Raw genomic sequence first — 20,202 nt, forward strand, 5'->3', positions numbered from 1 at the left:
ATTTCATCTCAGTATAAATACAGTGGTTCTGTGAAGACCTCAGAGGCTTGTTAGTGTAGTGCAGAACATTGGGAAGGCAGCATCATGCTATAGGATGCTTCTCTTCAGGAGGAACAGGAAAGCTGGTGAAAGGTGACTGGATTGATTGATGGATGAAGCTAAACACAGGGTAAAATAACCAGTTAGAGGGAAAGCCTTGAGACTAGGGTCCCAGCAGGAACAATTACCCTAACCATACAGCCAGAGCTATAGTTGAATGGTTTATATTCAAGTGTTAGAAGGCCCTAAATCCAGATAATAAAAAAACTAGAAAAATGGATCCTTCTCCATCCATTCTACTGTTAAGCACTATTAGGTTTATCACAGAAAATAAAAAATACATTGAGGTTTGTAGTTGTGGCTTGACTTAATATGAAAACGTTTAAGAGTTATGAATACATTTGCAAGTACTGCATTCAATTTTAGTATCAGTTATTTGTTTTGCAGCAAAGATTTCAAGCAATAAGCATTTTTTTCCACTGTTTGCTTCATTAATCCTTCTTATTTCCTACACTTAAGTTTATTATGGCATAATCTTTAAAAGTAAAGTACTCACAATCTGATTAGATGGTTAATATTTTTGTTTTATCTCACAAAGCTGAAATTGATTGTCCTCCACTTATCCAAGATTAGGTTGCAGAGGCATCAAGTAGGGAAACCCAGATGGTGTGCTGGGAAAAATATTTTTGTCAATCATTTCAGAAAGTGAAATTCATATAGATTCTTTACACATCGTGTGAAATGTTTCAGTCCTTTATTTCTTGTAATTTTGATGATTGTGGCTTACAGTTAATAAACCCAAAATTTAGTGTGTCTGAGAAATATATTGTGAAAAAGTTAAATAGTGGAAATATATGGTGTCACACCCTAATCAGCTTAACTTAAAACCGCTGAAGATGTTTCCTGAGTCTCTCAGTCTGGGTCAGTAAGCGACACAAACATGGTGAAGACTGCTGACAGCTATTCAGAAGACAGTCATTGAGCCACAAAAGGTCATTACTAATGAACCTGGTTGTTCACAGAGTGCTGAATAAAGCATATTCATAGAAAGTTAAGTAGAAGGAAAAAGTGCAGAAGGAAAATGTGCACCAGCAACAGGGATAACCGCAGCATTGAGAGGACTGTCAAGCAAAATGCATTCAAATATTTGGGGGGCGGCTTCAAGAAGTGGACTGAGGTTCAGATCAGCGCATAACGGGCTACACATAGTTGAATCCTATACATAGGCTACAAGCGTCTTACTTGGACTAGATGAAAAAGAACTGGACTGTTGCTCAGTGGTCCAAAGTCCTCTTTTTAGGAGAAAGTAATTTAATTTCATTTGGAATTAAGGTCCCAGAGTCTGGAGGAAGAGTGAAGAGGTACAGATTGAAATCCTGGGTGAAGTTTCCACAGTCAGAGATGATTTGGGGAGCCGTGTCATCTGCTGGTGTTGATCCACTGTGTTTTCTGAAGTCCACAGTCAAAGCAGCCAACTATCAGGAAAGTTTAGAACACATTATATTTCTTCTGCTGACAAGCTTCATGGAGATGCGGATTTCATTTTCCAGCAGGACTTGGTACTGATCCAAACTGCCAAAGGTACCAAAAGCTGGTTCAGTGACCATAGTGTTACTGTGCTTTACTGACCAGCAAACTGTCCTCACCTGAACACCATAGAGAACCTATGGAGCATTGTCAAGATGAAGGTGAGAGACACCTGACCCAACAGTACAGATGACCTGAAGTCCGCTATCAAAACAACCTGGGCTTCCATTACACCTCAGCAGAACCACAGGCTGATCGCATCTATGCCACTCTGCATTGTTACAGTAATTCATGCAAAAGGAGGCCCAACCAGGTATTAAATGCATAGAAATGAATATACTTTTCAGTTGCCTGAATTCAACATATATTTTGAAACACTGAAGTTACTTTTGAGTCACTTTGGGTTTAAGCTTAATGTTTAGGCCAGAATTTGACTTTGATGATCCAAACCATGATGATACTGAAATGGATGGCAGAGCTAAACTAGATGGTGGCAATGACAATGATCATCTTCAGAACTTTTATTGGTACAAATTGGATGATTGATTGGATTTCACACATATTTGCCACCAATTTAATGAATAAATGCTTAATTCAGATCGCACCACCTTAGTAACACAATTTCCCACAACAGTGACCCTGAACACTAAACCCACGCTACTTTACCTACTCAAAAAAACATCCATCTTTCTAACTACCAAGTGATGAGATTTTTGACCCCTCTGGCATTGAATGTAATGATGGTGTAAGTTGTACGACCGGTGGCTCCATTGTGAGACTAAGTGGTAGGATTAGGCTCATAAATCTGTGTATTGGTCATTTGTTTTGTGGCAGCTGATGCAGCAGTGCTGCACAAAATATATTCAGGATATATTCAACAATTTTGCTCGAAACAATTGCTGAAGATCTTCGAAAACAAAATCTGGCCATTCCCATCTACCCTTGTTTTCCCAAACTGCTTCTATGTATTTCAATCCTACCAAATAATAAAAAAAAAAACATACAAAACATCCAGTGATCTCAGATGCAGCTCAAATGTTTTGAGATGACCACAAAGAACAGACTCCTTTAAACAAGAAATCTGTCTAAAAACATGCAAATAAAGAGCAAAAAACAAAAACAAATGAAAGTACAATATTGTGAACCATAATGTCACCTTCTACATGTGCATATAGATAAATTGTATCTTGATAGGCTAATAATTTACAACAAAACGGCAAAAAAAAATGTAGAACTTTCCCCAACATGCTGTTCTATAGGTGACAATCTATATCTAAGTGAGTTTTATTTGTTTTTTTCAGAAAAGGCTAGCTAGCGGCTGTAATCAGTTTGAGACTATTTGAAATAGGTATTTCAGTAAATATTTTATGTTGTTGCTCTGCTGTAATGGCGTAAATCTGACAGTAGGATTTACCACCTCCGGCTGGTGACGCAACCGAGTCTGCAGTTTACTTTGTGGTTTTTCAGCCGTAGCTGCTAACTAGAACTGAGCCTGGTGTTTAAACATGCGTTGATTTTACAGCCGGGAGGTAAGGCTACCCTATATGCGGTTTATTAAGTACTTTTAGATGTTTGCTGGAAGCCTCCGTTCAAAAACTGTTGCGACAGAAGAAAGCTAGCTGAAGGTCGTTTTTCCATCAAGCTAGGAAGGCTAGCTAGTAAGCTAAAGAGCTAAAAAAAAAAGACAGAATGAAAGTCTGACAAGTAAGCAGAACAAAATTAGAGTTTGTTTACTTCTGATATAAAGGCTGACTGTAAAGCACAACAGAAATGACATGACAAACGACGCTGACAGTCACTGAATATAGCTTCTCTGCATACAGAGCAGCTTCTGCGGGGCTTTTAAAGGCGAACAAATCCTGTCCTTCCTGATTTCCTAATCTGTAAAGTGGTCTTAAAATAAACGACATCTGCTTGAATATATTTATATTAAGAGTTCATTAAGTAATCTTGTATGCTAAATACCTAAGCTTGTCGGAAGTAAGACTGGTTTTTCCCGTGTTTTTTTTTTTTTTTTACCATTTTACATCTCTTGGTTGCTGTGTTTTTCCAAAAACAAAATTCCCTCAGATTTTCAAACATTAAATGGTCTAAACTTTAATATACAGTCACTATCCTCTTCATACATTTAACCTTAGAATAAAACCAGCCCACTATTTGCTCTTGTCAAAATGTGTTTGGCATATCTCAAGTCATTTAGTAATTATTATGCAACCAAAACATTGTAACAGTGTCTTTGTGCAAAATAAACATGAAAACCTGTACATATTTAAGCATTTACTTAAATATATTGTGACAATATGTCTGTTGAATGTAGCTGTTATAACTATGAATTTGTGTTGCTAAATGCAGTTTTTAAACCAGCTCCAACAGCTGTCATATCTTACCTTAAAATTACCACAATATCACAATAGTTACAAAAAATATATTAAAGTTTAAATAATTTTAAATAAAGCATGTAATTCTGATCCCGATCCTATGCAATTAATCGTACTGCAGCTAAATTATAGGTTATTACGGTTCTAATATTGCTCTGCCAGAATCTACAGTCAGCTACTTAATAGACATACCTCCTACCTTTTTACCAGTGTTATCTCAACATAAGAGATGGGTTGTGCTCCTTGAGTTTTTCATGACAGGAAATATTCCCAAACAGCTTGTGCGGGAAAATTTTAGCAGACTTCTTTAAGCCATCTGACCATCAGTGCACAGCAACAGGTGTGGAATGGGGAGAGCTGCATCACTCTGCATCACTACGACAATTTCTCTGGCATCTCGTTTTGTTGCAGTGGTGTGGTGGAAAATATTTAATGGTTTCAAACCATAACTTTTTAAAACCTTGGTTTACTTTGATAACAGTAAATGGCCCATGTCAACCTGTTTTTATTTAGTTTAAAAACCAAGATGGGAGTGTGTGTTATGAACATGAATCTCACCTGGCCATCTCCTTTCCAAACAATCTTGTCTCTTGCAGGGTTGAAGGACAGAGATGGCGGTGTGTGCACTGACCATGTTAGATGGGGTGGAAGATGAAGTGGTGGCCGCAGGCGGCGCGCTGCTCCTGGCCCTGGCCCTGGTCCTGGCTTGGCTTTCGACCCACGTGGCAGATCGGGGGGACCACATATTAGGCACTATCCTCACAGTGGGAGCTCATGCCTCTTTAATAGGACTGGGAGCCCATGATAACTACAGCGGAGAGCCCAATGGCGCAGACGCCCCCGAGCAGCAGGCCGCTCAATCTTCACAGGAGAACAAGCCCGATGATGGGGAGCCTGCAAATGAGAGAGGAGAGGGTGAAGGGGACGGGGCTGAGGACGTCTGGACTGACCTGCGGCTGGACATACAGAGCAAACAACCTCAGGGTGGAACGCTGCATTCTTCTGATGGAGAGGAGGATGAAGCTGATGAGGAGAATGATGATGAGGAAGAGGAGTTGAAAGGGGCAGAAAAACAGCCTGTAAAGGCCATTCAGTGTTTGAGCAGCACCATCCCCTGTGCTTCCACTCCCACTTCTATCTCCATCCGGCTGAAGTTTTTAAACGACACAGAGGAGGTTGCTGTTGTAGAACCAGATGATACTGTGGGAATACTGAAAAGGTTTGTAAAATAAAAATATCCAAATACCTGACAGAAAACCATAAGCTTAGATAGTAAACAGGTTGGTCTAACATCACGTTTAAAATGGCTGAAACATTTTGGATCAATCTCCCAAAGATTACAAAGGTGAGCAGGTTTGCCTCAGTAAGCCACTCTGACAACACAAAAATGTGAAAACTAAAATTGTTCTCTGCAAATCACATTGACAACGAGCTTACAGGCAGAAAGATATGCTATTTTTACTAATGAGGTTTTTACTTTGTTTAGACTACTCGAAATTCTATGTGTTAGTTGTGTATGAGAACGAGCTCATTTCTGGTTATATCTCAGGTCTGACTGCCAAACCACAACATTTAAGGATATCAAAAAAACATAATGTTCCTGTTAATGCATCTTCTCATGGTTGTTTTATCCAATTTCTCTCTTATTCCAGCAAATGTTTTTCAGGACGAGAGCATCAGGTTAAATTAATCTACCAAGGCCAGTTGCTGCAGGATCCCAAGACAACGCTGTTTTCTTTAAACATTACTGACAACAGCGTGATCCACTGCCACATCTCCCAAGCCGTGCAAGGGCCCAACCCAGAGGAAGGGGCTCAGTCTGGAGCAGGAATAGGAGTCGGGCCAGGGGTTTCTGGAGGATTCAGGGCTGCCAGTGTGGCCATCAGCACCAGTAGCCTGGTGGTGCCTGTGTTCGTGGTGATCCTGGCTGTGGTGTGGTACTTTCGCATCAACTACAGGCAGTTCTTCACCGCCTCGGCGACCATCTCACTCGTTGGAGTCACTTTGTTTTTTAGCTTTCTGATATTTGGAATGCACAGCCGCTGAGAAGGCAGGCACGGCTCGCAGTTCCTGCTCAATATTAAATGAAATAAAAATTACTGAAGCCGTGGGATGGGGACTGGAGAGATGGACTCATTAAAAACAAAGTGGCTTGATACCAATGCTGCAGATGCTTAATGAGTGTTTGGGGGGCCAAGAACTAAGAAAAGAGTGACTATGGTTCAAGTACAGTGACAGAATTTAACTGGAGCATTATTTAGCATCTAAGTGGTCGACACCACGAGTCAAACAATCTGGCTTCATCTTGTCTCGTGTTTTGTTGGTAGATTTATGGATATCTTGTATGTTACTCTTATTTTCAAAGAAAAAGTTGGGTTTGAAGAAAAATGTAACCTGTAAAACACTGCTACGCTTTACCAGTTTGACTCATGTTACTGTATTAGAATGAGTAAGGCATCCTGTGAGGCCAAGACATTTCTTTCTGTTGCTTTGCATCAATACCTTAATCACCTGCTAGACATTAAATCTTTTGAAGAGAGACTGTAAATACATTATATTTTCTGTAAATAAAATAGAAAACATCTGATGAAACTACATCTGGCACTTACAGACTCACAGTGGGACATTCCTCCTGATTAATACTGGACTTGTCTTGTTTCAGCTGTATCTAGAATTAAAAAATTTTCAGCCAAGTCAGTTTCATTCGCCTGAATCTGTTGGTGCAATAGATGTTTATTTACAAACACATCATGGCACTGAATAAAAAGATTACATTTACATATATGGCACTCATTTGTGTTTTTTAAATGTCAGTCCCTACTGAATTTTCAATGTTTAATTCACAAAAGTTCCAGAAACAGTGAATTTCTCGTTACAATATATTATCCACAATGCACACAATGAGCCTTTACTGGATTTGGTTTATGAAGAAGAAGCAGATGGTGCACAACTGAGATCAATTCAAGCATTTTCCTGAATCAGCTAATTGTCACCTCATCTGAACCACATACAGTTCTAGTCAGAAGTTTACATGCACTCATCATGGGAACAAATACTAGTTTTGGGCCTTTAAAAACAAGAAGCTGGCACAGGTTTAAATGTTCAATTTCCCCTTATCAACACATGGCCAAAAGTATGTATATACCACCACCGATAACAGATTAAATGTCCCATAGCTTCTGACATAATTCTGGCTGCATATTTGACTGCTCTTTTCTTTACAATTCATCAAAATTGGCCTGTTTTCTGGCATGAACCTGGCTTTTAAGCATAGTTTACTCATGTTCAAAATGATTGGATTACATTTCAAAGCTGAGGCTGTACCTTGGAAACCAACCAATTTAAATTAACTTTACCCAATCAGTTATGAAGAATGGGTAAATATCCAGCCAGAGTGATCCAGGACCTTGTTGACCGCAATAAAAACTATATAGCTTCTCTGCAACTTGCTTTAGGGTGTATGTATATTTGGACCTGTGTGAAATCATATTATAAAACTTTTGCACCAGTAACGTGTTTTTAAAACAATCACTGAAGTTGGATCGAGTGTAATCAGTCCACCCAAGAAATTTTTTTTTTCAAATGAATACGGTAATTAAAAGTCCAGAACTAATAACCCAATTATGCAGATTATGGTTGGGTGTAAGCTTCTGATCGGAACTGTAACTAAGAACAAACAATAGATATGGAGCTCATTTGTGATTTTGAAAACCGCTCAAAAAACTAGCTCCAAAGTAACTGACTATTTGGTCCAAATGTATCAAGATATCAAAATGACAACATACCAACTGCAGGCAACTACAAGTCTTTCTAGTTGATTTAAAGGATTTTTTTCAATTAAGAACTATAGCATGACCTCTAAAGAACAGGATGTACAATCACAGAACAGACCCATCACTCTTACTGCAGCACAGATGTATTTTTCCTGTCATTTACAAAACAGAAAGTGCGCGCAAAAATATAAGCATTAAAAATACAAAGGATTAACTTTAAGCTTTTTAAAGTTTTTTAAATGTGCCATAAAAGCCTAAATGGCCCCCCAAAATACCAAAATCACACAATATATAAACATCACTATAAAGGCATTCACAAAACCAAACTCGCATTGATGTAAACATCTAAAATGGCCAACGCACTTTCACAAAGTGTCACACTCAATGATTTTGGGAATAAACGACACACACACCAAAGTGACATTCACACTGAATGCAAATCAGCCCACAGACAAACAATTGTGCAATACAATGCCAGCATTAAGCCACTGAGGAGTACTGAGTGTTTCCTCATGGCCTTGTAGAAGCAGACAAAAGAAGACGATAAACAGATGAGGGAGAAATAAAGATGCCAGGTAAAATAAGATGGAAATTAAGTGGGATTTTTCATGCCGTCACACCTGGATTCAACAAAAACAGGTTTTTTTTGTTTTGTTTCTTCACATTGGTCAGAAATAATATTTTATATAGTATATTTAGGAAAAGTGATGCTTTAAATCATTATGACATATAAAGCCTAAAATAATGGATCGAAAAAGTGCACCCTGACCATAATAAAATCTTTTCACAACTATTCCTCCTTTAATGTGACATGTATCCCGCAATCAACTCGTGGAACCAAACTTCAACTAAAGGCTTATTTGGTACAGAAACAACAGTAAGTATCACCAAACACAAACATAAAACCCAATGTAAAATATGGTGGCAGCATCATGATCCGGGGTTACATTTCATCATTGAATTGGGGTTTTGTCAAAACCTTCAGGCGTCCGATAGAAAGCTGAAAAGTGATTTCTGTTTTCAGCGTCATACATGAGTACATCCAAATCAACAGAGGAATAATGAGGTTTTAGAATAGCCTAGTGAGAGACCAGAACTAAATGCTGCAGAAAGATGCTCTTATAATCTGATAGATTTAGAGAACCTTTGCAAAGCAAACTGCCACAGGAAATGTGGCATGCTAAAACCGAACCGAGTAAAACTTGTGTGCTTCCACACTCGTGCAACCATTTTATTGCAGCTTCTTAGTATTTGAGATTTGATTACTTCTATAACATGCTGTAAAAAAACTATTTTTACTACATAACGACCTTGTTTTCCACAATTATTTTGCTATGAAGTAAATCATCAAGTCTTTTGTATTTTTCATTTCAGAAAAATTGAAAACTAGTCATTTAGAGTGCTGCTCTTGATTTTTACCTCTAGTACAGTTAGGAAAAGCAAAGAGTGACATCAGATGGACCATAAAGCCCTCCTGATTTTCATCAGGGGGGGGCTTCAAAGTCCAAGCAATCTAACAAATCTAAGTTTCTTATATATATATGTGGAGTTGTGTGGGTGAATACCTCAAGTAAATGAAACCGACCACTAAAAGTAGAAGAGGGGAAGTTTATGATGACGAAGGGGGAATCCTACTTTCAAAGATAAGTTATATCCTAAACCTTTGCAGTAAAAACAGGTCCATGCTAGTTTAGTTCATCATAAATGCTCGAAACAGAAGGTGCTACTGTTTTGGGCTTCTTCTTTTTGGTCGATAAGCTAATATTACTCTGAGCGCTGCTGCTGATGACTCCAGTCAGATTTACACCTCCCCCTCCACTGTTCATGCTTAGAGCAGACTTCTTCTTCTTGGGCCTCCTGGAATCTGAATGATTGGTGCCTGTGAGCGAAACAGATATATCTATGAGACAATCCCCAGTTTTATTCAAAACTGACTGGCAATGTTGAAACTTCCTTACTGGCTTTTGATGAGGCCGAGTCAGTGGGGGAGATATCAGGGGAGTCCTCCCACTGCAGGCAGCTCAGTAAGGCCTGTCCATCTGGAACGTCAAAGCTGTCGCCTTCCACATCAGCATCAGGAAGAGTCGGCCTACTACACCAAAGAAAGCAGACACAAAAAGGTGATGATCAAAAGACAATAATGTGTACCCACACACAAAAACAAAATCGAATTATTTTCTATTTCTAAGGCACTGCTCCACTGATTTTTTTTTCTTTACTAAAAACGTCAGAAATACTGCTGTGTATCAGAGCTCAAGTTGTCTTGGAAAATTCAGAAAAATACGTAGAAATTATTACAGCCCTTAAAGTGGGATTTCTTTTTACCCCCCATTGTTTTTTACAATAAATTGAGACAATTTTTGAATCATTAAACCAACCAAATTACTTCAATGATACCGTTTTTAAAAAATTGAATATTTTGGATTACATTTTGTATTTTATGGTACTAAATGGAATACCAGTCAATTTAAACGATATTCAAAAGGACTTGTTTAAAAGAAAATCTTGAGTTTGAAACAATAAAACTTTTTGTCAGCATATACGTCTCTGAAGCTCCAAAATTGTCTTTTAGGTACCAGACACCGATTCTTTTAAAAGTGTAATATACACTCACCGGCCACTTTATTAGGTACACCTTGCTATTACTGGGTTGGAGCCCCTTTTGCCTTCAGAACTGCCTTAATCCTTCGTGGCATAGATTCAACAAGGTACTGGGAACATTCCTCGGAGAGTTTGGTCCATATTGACATGAAAGCATCACACAGAGGCTGCAGATTTGTCAGCTGCTCATCCGTGATGCGAATCTCCCGTTCCACCACATCCCAAAGGTGCTCTATTGGATTGAGATCTGGTGACTGTGGAGATCATTTGAGTCCAGTGAACTCATTGTCATGTTCAAGAAACCAGTCTGAGATGATTCGTGCTTTATGACATGGCGTATTATCCTGCAGGAAGTAACCATTAGAAGATGGGTACACTGTGGTCATAAAGGAATGGACATGGTCAGCAACAATACTCAGGTAGGCTGTGGCGTTGACACGATGCTCAATTGATACTAAGGGGCCCAAAGTGTGCCAAGAAAATATTTCCCACACACCATTAAACCACCACCACCAGGCAGAACCATTGATACAAGGCAGGATGGATCCATGCTTTCATCTTGTTGACGCCAAATTCTGACCCTACCATCCGAATGTTGCAGCAGAAATCGAGACTCATCAGACCAGGCAACGTTTTTCCAATCTTCTATTGTCTGATTTTGGTGAGCCTGTGCGAATTGTAGCCTCAGTTTCCTGTTCTTAGCTGACAGGAGTGGCACCCAGTGTGGTCTTCTGCTGCTGTAGCCCATCCACCTTAAGGTTCGACATGTTGTGCCTTCAGAGATGCTATTTGGTTGTAACAAGTAGTTATTTGAGTTACTGTTGCCTTTCTATCAGCTCGAACCAGTCTGGCCATTCTCCTCTGACCTCTGGCATCAACAAGGCATTTGCGCCCACAGAACTGCTGCTCACTGGATATTTTCTCTTTTTTGGACCATTGTCTGTAAACCCTAGAGATGGTAGTGTGTTAAAATCCCAGTAGATCAGCAGTGTCTGGAATACTCAGACCACCAACAACCACGCCACGTTCAAAGTCACTTAACTCACCTTTCTTACCCATTCTGATGCTCGGTTTGACCATGTCTACATGCCTAAATGCATTGAGTTGCTGCCATGTAATTGGCTGTTTAGAAATTTGCGTTAACGAGCAGTTGGACAGGTGTACCTAATAAAGTGGGCGGTGAGTGTATAAAGTTAGGGTTGGCTCAGGACACAGTTGGTCAAAAGGAAGCCTGTCACAAAAACAAAAAACCCAAATAAACAGCAGCATGCAGTTATTTTCAGTGCCAGTAAAAAGTATATGCCCCCCCGAATAGATTTCTTCTGTTGCCGCTTTTTGTCGCACTTAAGTGCCCCAGGTCAAACAGATTTTAATATCAGACAAGGACAACCCGATTACGTACAAAATGTGTTTTGTTAGAGGATTTCATTTATAGAGAGAATAAAGCTCTCCAAGCCAATCTAGCCCTATGAAAAAAATAAATCACCCCTTGTTAAAAAATGAATAGCTTGCGATTAACCACATCTGTTGTACAGTCGAATTCAATTTCCTTATTCACATCCAGGCCTGCTTACTGTGGAACCAATAAATCACATACACAGAATCTGTAAAAGATCCCAAAAACCAACATATTACCCTCTGAAATCACACTCTGAAAAGGGGGAGAGGGTTGCAAATCTGTTTTAAGGCACTCCTACAGTAGTACAGTACATGTTTTTTTTTTTAATATATGACTGAGTTAGTTACTTTTGCTGTTTTTCCTGATGTGAGGTCTAGCAGTTTGACTGAAGTTGTACTATGAACTAGTCCATTTGAAAATCTGTGAATTTTAGTTTTTGTGTAAGTGGATCTCTGGCTGTAGTCAGTTACAGATGCATTGCCAAAAAGACTGATGCATTTTGAAATACTTCATCAGTTTTGTTACAATTGCAGAACATATATATTTGCGTTTTGAAACCCAAACCTACATGGAACAATGGCGAACCTTTCCAGGACTGACCAGCCTATCAAATGTGCATGTCCAAGTCTCTGATTGGCTCAAAACAAACAGAAATGGAAAATGAAGGTTTAGGAGTAGTCTTTTTCCAAGCCTGGACTTAAATCTGATTAATGTGATGCTGTGGCATGACTTTAAACAGGCTGGTCTTCCTTGAAAACCCTCCAATCTGGCTGAATTAAAACAATTAAGCGGGTCAAAATCGCTACACAATGATGTAAAAGTTGCATTGCCAGTTACTGCAAAGGCTTGATGGCCCTTGATGCCTCTAAGGGTGGCATAGCCACTCCTTAGGCTCAGTGGACAGCCACTTTTAGTCATAGGGTCAGGTTATGGTAAATAGCTTTTTCCACAATAATTGAAACCATCATTTGAAAACTGATTTTTGTATTTACTTAAAAACATGAAGTGTGACAAAAAAGTAAAAATTAAGTAAACTGTAAGGCCACATATACTTTTTAATTGCATTGTATAATTAATTTTAATCTAAATAGAACTATTACTCAAATGAAGCACGGTTAATTAAAATAGAAGATTTTCATTAAAAATCTATTAAAATATTCAATCAAATGATGAATTGGTCAGCTTCGTAAAACTACACAATCAGCCCTTTAACTGCAAAAAAGCAATCCTGGTGGATAGATGTAATATACACTACCGGCCAAAACGCCCTTCTCATTTAATGGTTTTCTTTATGTTTATGGCCATTTACATTGTTCGTTTATTCTCATTGAAGGCATCAAAACATTGAAATGAACACATATGAAATTATGTAGGAAACAAAAAAAGTGTAAAAGAACTTTATGTTTTATATTTTAGATTCCTTAAAGTAGCCGCCCTTTGCTGCAATGGCTGAAATATTAACCTTTGGCCTTCTCTCAACTATCCTCTGGGAAGTTCTTTCAAGACTCTTTGGAAAACCATTTCAGGTGAACACCTCATGAAGCTCATGGAGAGAACGCTTAGAGAGCAAAGCAGTCATCACAGCACAGGGTGGCTATCTGGAAGAATCAAAAATATAAAAATGTTTAGAGTTATTTCTCACTTATTGTTCACCATTTAATTCCATGTGTGTTTATTCATAGTTTTGTTGCCTTTGGTGAGAATCTACACATTAAATAGTCATGAAAGTAAAGAGACCCATTAAGTGAGAACGTTTATCTAAAACGTTTGACCGATAGTGTACTTTTGAGGTGCTTCTGCTCTGGATTCCTTATTTTGACAACTTCTAAAGACAATGTGCATCTTCAACCCCGACTCCTGACAGGCAGCAACATAAATTTTTCCTTCTAAGCACACTTCGTAGTGATGATTTGAATGAGGAAGGGGCGGGGCACTCACACAGACGGCCCCAGGAGGCGCAACCTGATGGCCCTCCTCTGATCATCTGTGTGCTGTGGACATCGATGAGACCTGGAGGGACACAAGGTGGCATTATAAATCCCTAACTGAAGGCCCGCCCAGACCCACCACAGCTTGATCCATCACTCCGAATGATTTTCATTATGCCAGCATGTCTCCTTTGACTCTTCATGTTCACCTCTCCCTTCTCTCTTCCCAGTGGGAATAATACAGATCCAAGAAGGGGTTCTTTGATTGGTGAGTGTAAGGAACCACTTTTGGCTTAGGGAACGCACCAAGACAAGGTTGAGCATGTTAGCGTGTCCTACAAGATGAGGTGGGACAGACTGCAGTTAGAAATATTAAAGTAATCTTGACCAACTACCTTGTTTAAATAAAAGACTAAATCATATCCTCTGCCAACTTTTAAAATGTTTGCATCAGGAAATCTAAATGAAGGATCTAAAAATCATTTGATCTTTATCAGGCCCAACATTTAGTTAAATTTAACCTCAATGATTGACATATTTCAAATAACTAATTTTTAATGAATGAGACATGCAAAAAACAACTGTGTGGGAAATTGGAAAAGAAAATCTATGATTTTGAATGTGTTAATTTTTTACCCAACACAAGTTAGGGTGATTATATACTGGTGGGAGGTAAGCAGGGAAGCAGCTTTGTGATACTGAGAAAACCAAACTGAATCCACAATTACATTCATTAGTACTCATCCAGCTTTGTATGACAAGTGAATCGGGGAAAAAGGATTGATTGACAGTCAGTCAATCAATCCTTATAAAAGCAGTAAATCTTGAGTTGGGGTGCATCTAGTGTTTCTACAAACTCCTTCTGTAATTTATTAAATAGGGAAAAATACATCTTTCAATTATCTAGTTTTCTTTAGCAGAACATAAAAATGTGGGTTTCAGCAAGGTTTGTAAATCGTTTACACGTCATTAAGGGCCTGATCTTCAAAGATCCCAAAAAGTGGGGGCAAAATTGCTTGCGCAAAAAAATATTGCACATGCAAAAAGTGGGCGTGTTACGTGCTATTTTCAAAGATTGCACGTTCTATGGATAACAGGTGAAAAAGAAGTGCCGACCGGCCTATTTAAATGAGGAAATTGCACGTGCTACTGGCTGGCTGCTACTGCCTCAAGCTGAACTAGAGAAAAGCAAACAGGTACTCTCTTCTGTGTTGCTTGAAACATGCAGGAGTTGTTGAACTGCATTATTGTGAATACAAATCCAGTTACTGATTTTTTTTCCTTCTGTTCTGTTCCTGCTTTTCTGGGCTGTTACAGTTTGCTAATTTTTGTCGTCGCTATTCACAGCAGCAGGTTTGTCATCGCAGCCTCTGCCATGACGAGATTATTTCCCCTCTCGTAACTGCGCATGCAGAAGGCTGAGTTTGAAGTTGTTCTGCGAGCAGATGCTTTATGTTTGTGGTCTGGACGGACCCAGTGAGGCAAAGACTACATCCTGCTTTGCCCTTAATTAGAATGCTGAATCACAGGCTATGGCGCAGGAGGGCAGAGCTGTGTCCAGAGTTGCGCACGCGCCATCAGTGCACACATAAGGCAGCTGGTAAGTGCCGTGTCTACTCCATAGGAGCGCGCACAGCTTGTTAACAGTGTTGCTTGATGTAGGGGTTTGCCTCCCTTGAATTTCTTATTTTTCTCAGAGACTCAGTGTTCTTTTTGTTTTTGAGAGTATTTGCTTGACGGGTTCGGAGTTTAGCATAAACAGCTGCAATATTTAAGCCTGAAAGTAAGATTAGCAACATCAAAATAGTTTGTTGTAGGAGTTTATTATAACTTTGCTTATTTAAAACATAGGTTATGTGATCAGTTATGCGCAAGTCGCCATGATCAGCTTTGTGGGCGCTTGTACTCACTGACAGCGACGGTGCGCTGAATGATCCAGCCGGAAGAAAAAGTGTTGCAAGGAGTTGTATAATGGGAGAGATGTCATGGCTTTTGTTTGTGATTGGGTCCAAATCAGACCTATGATTATCCTAGAATCCTCTATTCTCATCTAGTTTTATTATCTTTATTTTTGACAATCCAAATCTGTTGACACATGTACAGAAGATTCTCTCTGTCTGTCAGCTGTCCATTTATGGCTCCTTCTAGCCACAGTGACAACAGACATTTTTGCATCCCAGTTAGTACCTGCATTTCAAATGTGCTAAATCTAGACGCAAAAACAGCACCTGCAATACGTGTCAGGTTTGATAAATCGCCATGCGGGTGGTAAGGGATGACATTTGCATATCCCCTTCCCATAAATTTGAGAGTTTGGGTCATTATCATATATTTTGCATATTAATGATGCCAAACAAGCACCGTTTCGCTGATTTTACACACGCAATCCTTTCAGCACCTCGTTGGTAGATCAGCTTTACAGACATAAACAGGTTTGCGTGTGGTTTTGCACCCGCGAACCTTTTGAAGATCAGGCCCCAAGTATACAGCAAAACAATAGATCAAATATACACTACCAGTGAAAAGTTTGGACGCACCTTCTCATTTGATGGCTTGGCTTTATTTTAATTCCTACCTCTGGGAACTCCATCCAGGGAAAGAGTGAGCAAAGCTGTGATCAAAGCAAGGACGAGGAGGAGAAGGAGGAGGTGGTGGGGGGTGTTTGATTGCTACATACTTGTATATACTTTTGCTTCATAGTTTTGATGTCTTAACTTTTTATCCACAATGTATAAAGTAATAACAATAAGGAAAAGCCACTGAATGACAACGGTGTGTTCAAACGTTTGACTGGTAGTGTATAATAAGGAAACTAAATGAAATAAAATGTGTCACCTGAAACTACATACATTAGTACAGAACATTTCACACTGATTACCTTGTGCACATCTTCTTGGTGTGCTCAGAGATAACCCCACATTGCTGCAGAAACACATCAATTTAATTAACAAGCAAAGTTAAAGATAAATAGATAAATAGTAAAAATGAATGCGTGGGTGCATGAACGTTGCTCACTGTTGTTAATAAGGATCTGACTTCATTTGGGCCCAAGCTTTCAAAACTGATGCCAGCATTGTAGTTGTACTGCTGTGAAAGACAAAACTGTAATCAGTACTATATATTCTGCACAATGTAGGATAAAAGTCAGAAATGTTTGAAGATGTGGTACCTTGTAGGGATCTAAGCTGATGCTAGTCCCAAGCTCACCTGAAAGAGAAAACAAGTTAAGTCTTCATCTTCTTAAATAAAAAATTTTAAAAATGCTCAAAGATGTTTAGATTTTAAAAAGAAATCCCAATTTTACAAAGAGAAAGCCTCTTTATGACCCCATTCTAAAACTAAAGATCTTAGTTAACTGTAAGTTGACAAATTTGTGCAACAGAATCACTCCGTTGGTATTTATCAGGCATAGATAAAATTTTACATAAACAAAAATCTAACAGGGTTTAAGAATATGCAAACGTGTTTTCATGTTTGATCGCCTTTTATATACAGGTCCTTCTCAAAATATTAGCATATTGTGATAAAGTTCATTATTTTCCATAATGTCATGATGAAAATTTAACATTCATATATTTTAGATTCATTGCACACTAACTGAAATATTTCAGGTCTTTTATTGTCTTAATACGGATGATTTTGGCATACAGCTCATGAAAACCCAAAATTCCTATCTCACAAAATTAGCATATTATTAAAAGGGTCTCTAAACGAGCTATGAACCTAATCATCTGAATCAACGAGTTAACTCTAAACACCTGCAAAAGATTCCTGAGGCCTTTAAAACTCCCAGCCTGGTTCATCACTCAAAACCCCAATCATGGGTAAGACTGCCGACCTGACTGCTGTCCAGAAGGCCATTATTGACACCCTCAAGCAAGAGGGTAAGACACAGAAAGAAATTTCTGAACGAATAGGCTGTTCCCAGAGTGCTGTATCAAGGCACCTCAGTGGGAAGTCTGTGGGAAGGAAAAAGTGTGGCAGAAAACGCTGCACAACGAGAAGAGGTGACCGGACCCTGAGGAAGATTGTGGAGAAGGGCCGATTCCAGACCTTGGGGGACCTGCGGAAGCAGTGGACTGAGTCTGGAGTAGAAACATCCAGAGCCACCGTGCACAGGCGTGTGCAGGAAATGGGCTACAGGTGCCGCATTCCCCAGACCTGGGTTACAGAGAAGCAGCACTGGACTGTTGCTCAGTGGTCCAAAGTACTTTTTTTGGATGAAAGCAAATTCTGCATGTCATTCGGAAATCAAGGTGCCAGAGTCTGGAGGAAGACTGGGGAGAAGGAAATGCCAAAATGCCAGAAGTCCAGTGTCAAGTACCCACAGTCAGTGATGGTCTGGGGTGCCGTGTCAGCTGCTGGTGTTGGTCCACTGTGTTTTATCAAGGGCAGGGTCAATGCAGCTAGCTATCAGGAGATTTTGGAGCACTTCATGCTTCCATCTGCTGAAAAGCTTTATGGAGATGAAGATTTCATTTTTCAGCACGACCTGGCACCTGCTCACAGTGCCAAAACCACTGGTAAATGGTTTACTGACCATGGTATCACTGTGCTCAATTGGCCTGCCAACTCTCCTGACCTGAACCCCATAGAGAATCTGTGGGATATTGTGAAGAGAACGTTGAGAGACTCAAGACTCAACACTCTGGATGAGCTAAAGGCCGCTATCGAAGCATCCTGGGCCTCCATAAGACCTCAGCAGTGCCACAGGCTGATTGCCTCCATGCCACGCCGCATTGAAGCAGTCATTTCTGCAAAAGGATTCCCGACCAAGTATTGAGTGCATAACTGTACATGATTATTTGAAGGTTGACGTTTTTTGTATTAAAAACACTTTTCTTTTATTGGTCGGATGAAATATGCTAATTTTGTGAGATAGGAATTTTGGGTTTTCATGAGCTGTATGCCAAAATCATCCGTATTAAGACAATAAAAGACCTGAAATATTTCAGTTAGTGTGCAATGAATCTAAAATATATGAATGTTAAATTTTCATCATGACATTATGGAAAATAATTAACTTTATCACAATATGCTAATACTTTGAGAAGGACCTGTAAACATTTTCAACATTTTAAACTCCTTATAAAAGAATATACATTTTGTTTTAAGTTTCCAACCATTACAAACTAGTTTGCAGTAACAAGGCACTACCATGACAAAGATGCAACTGCTAATCTTCTGTGGTTGGCATATGGCAAATTCAGCTTCCTGTGACTGAGAGAACATGTTCATGAAGAACATCCTGATGACTGTAAATGAGGTTAAAGATTACTGTTTCAGCCTAATCCTGTTCACTGAACCAGAGACCAACCATCAATGCCACTTACCGTTCTTGTGTTTCAGAGATTTGGACCTTCTCGGGGAGTTCTGATTCTGAACAAGGAAAATATTAAGATTAAAACTCCTCCCTGCAAATCAGAAAATGTGTAAGTGCTTTTAGTCTGTGTGTAAACGGGAAAACAAATTTACCTTATCTGACTTTCTCTTCTTGGCTGCAAAAGATGCATGAGAAATGCCGATAGTGTGTAAAATACAGCATTAACAGAAGTTTCAATAATGATTCCAAGCTACAATCTTTAGGTTCTCACCTTTCTTTTCCGCTCCATATGACCAGTCATTGTCGTTAAGGTCATCGTTGTCTTCCTGATCACTCTCAGATTTGCTGATGTTGTTATTGCTGGCTAGCCTTTTAAAACCAGACAACCAATTAGATAAAGTAAGGGTTCTGAATTTCAAATAAGACACAAATCAGTTCTAATAACCATTACTGACCGACCTGCGGTTGGCAATGCGACTGCTGTTGCGTCCCATGCCGAGACACTTTTCCAGGTGTGGAGCAAAGCGGGAAGCTGCTATTAACCTTTTGCAGTTGGGACACTCGCACTCTTTATTCTTCCACTGATTAAAGACCTGACCAAATATGTCTACTCCTGGCTGATCCACTATCTCTGGATGAGAAAAAAGACGCACATATGGTAAATGGACCTGGTGAAAGAAGAAAAATGACCAGAACACAATGTATAAGGACTAGCACCAACCAAACTCCTTTATGCTGTCTTGATCCGTTTCATCCAAGAAGAAATAGCCCTGTTTAACGGCCCGATGCACCTCAAAACACAGGCCCAAACAGGCATCTTCCACCAGCTCAGAGTAGATATCTTGTATCAGGGCCTGCATCAGGAAACGCATCACCAAGTCCAGAATGGATATTAAATATTCAAAAAGAAAAAATGTGTTAGAGCAATGATCACCTCCAGCCTGGTGTTGTCTGGGCCTTAAAGGGGCTTTTCCTCCATTTTCATTTGAAAATCTGTGATGGACCTCTTGTTAGTAAGCTGTTAAAATGCTGTCCTGGGAACAAAGATCAAAATAAAACCTTATGGTGCACAAACAGATTTAAAGATACTACGCAGCAGAAACCTACAGTGACACAGCTGAGTACTAAAACTGAGCTTTCTACACAGCCAGATTTTAAAAAATACTATGTTTTTAAAAAAAAGGGGACAGAGGAAAGCACTACCAATGATGCTTGGTGTTTTTTTTTTTTTTTT

At 39.3% G+C, this 20,202-nt stretch overlaps 1 protein-coding gene and 1 pseudogene across 1 annotated transcript; one reads left to right on the plus strand and one right to left on the minus strand.

Moving 5' to 3' along the window:
• Positions 1-2,979: 2,979 nt before the first annotated feature.
• On the plus strand, positions 2,980-6,637 carry LOC124864444 (transmembrane and ubiquitin-like domain-containing protein 1). The gene is made up of 3 exons (XM_047359223.1): positions 2,980-3,095; positions 4,541-5,163; positions 5,597-6,637. The coding sequence occupies exons 2-3, from the start codon at positions 4,556-4,558 to the stop codon at positions 5,988-5,990; spliced, it is 1,002 nt and encodes a 333-aa protein (XP_047215179.1). The 5' UTR covers positions 2,980-3,095; positions 4,541-4,555; the 3' UTR covers positions 5,991-6,637.
• A 2,297-nt stretch (positions 6,638-8,934) lies between these two features.
• On the minus strand, positions 8,935-19,968 carry LOC124863989 (annotated as a pseudogene).
• Between the last annotated feature and the right edge of the window lie 234 nt (positions 19,969-20,202).

The sequence above is a fragment of the Girardinichthys multiradiatus genome, chromosome Y, assembly GCF_021462225.1.
Source record: "Girardinichthys multiradiatus isolate DD_20200921_A chromosome Y, DD_fGirMul_XY1, whole genome shotgun sequence".
NCBI lineage: Eukaryota > Metazoa > Chordata > Actinopteri > Cyprinodontiformes > Goodeidae > Girardinichthys > Girardinichthys multiradiatus.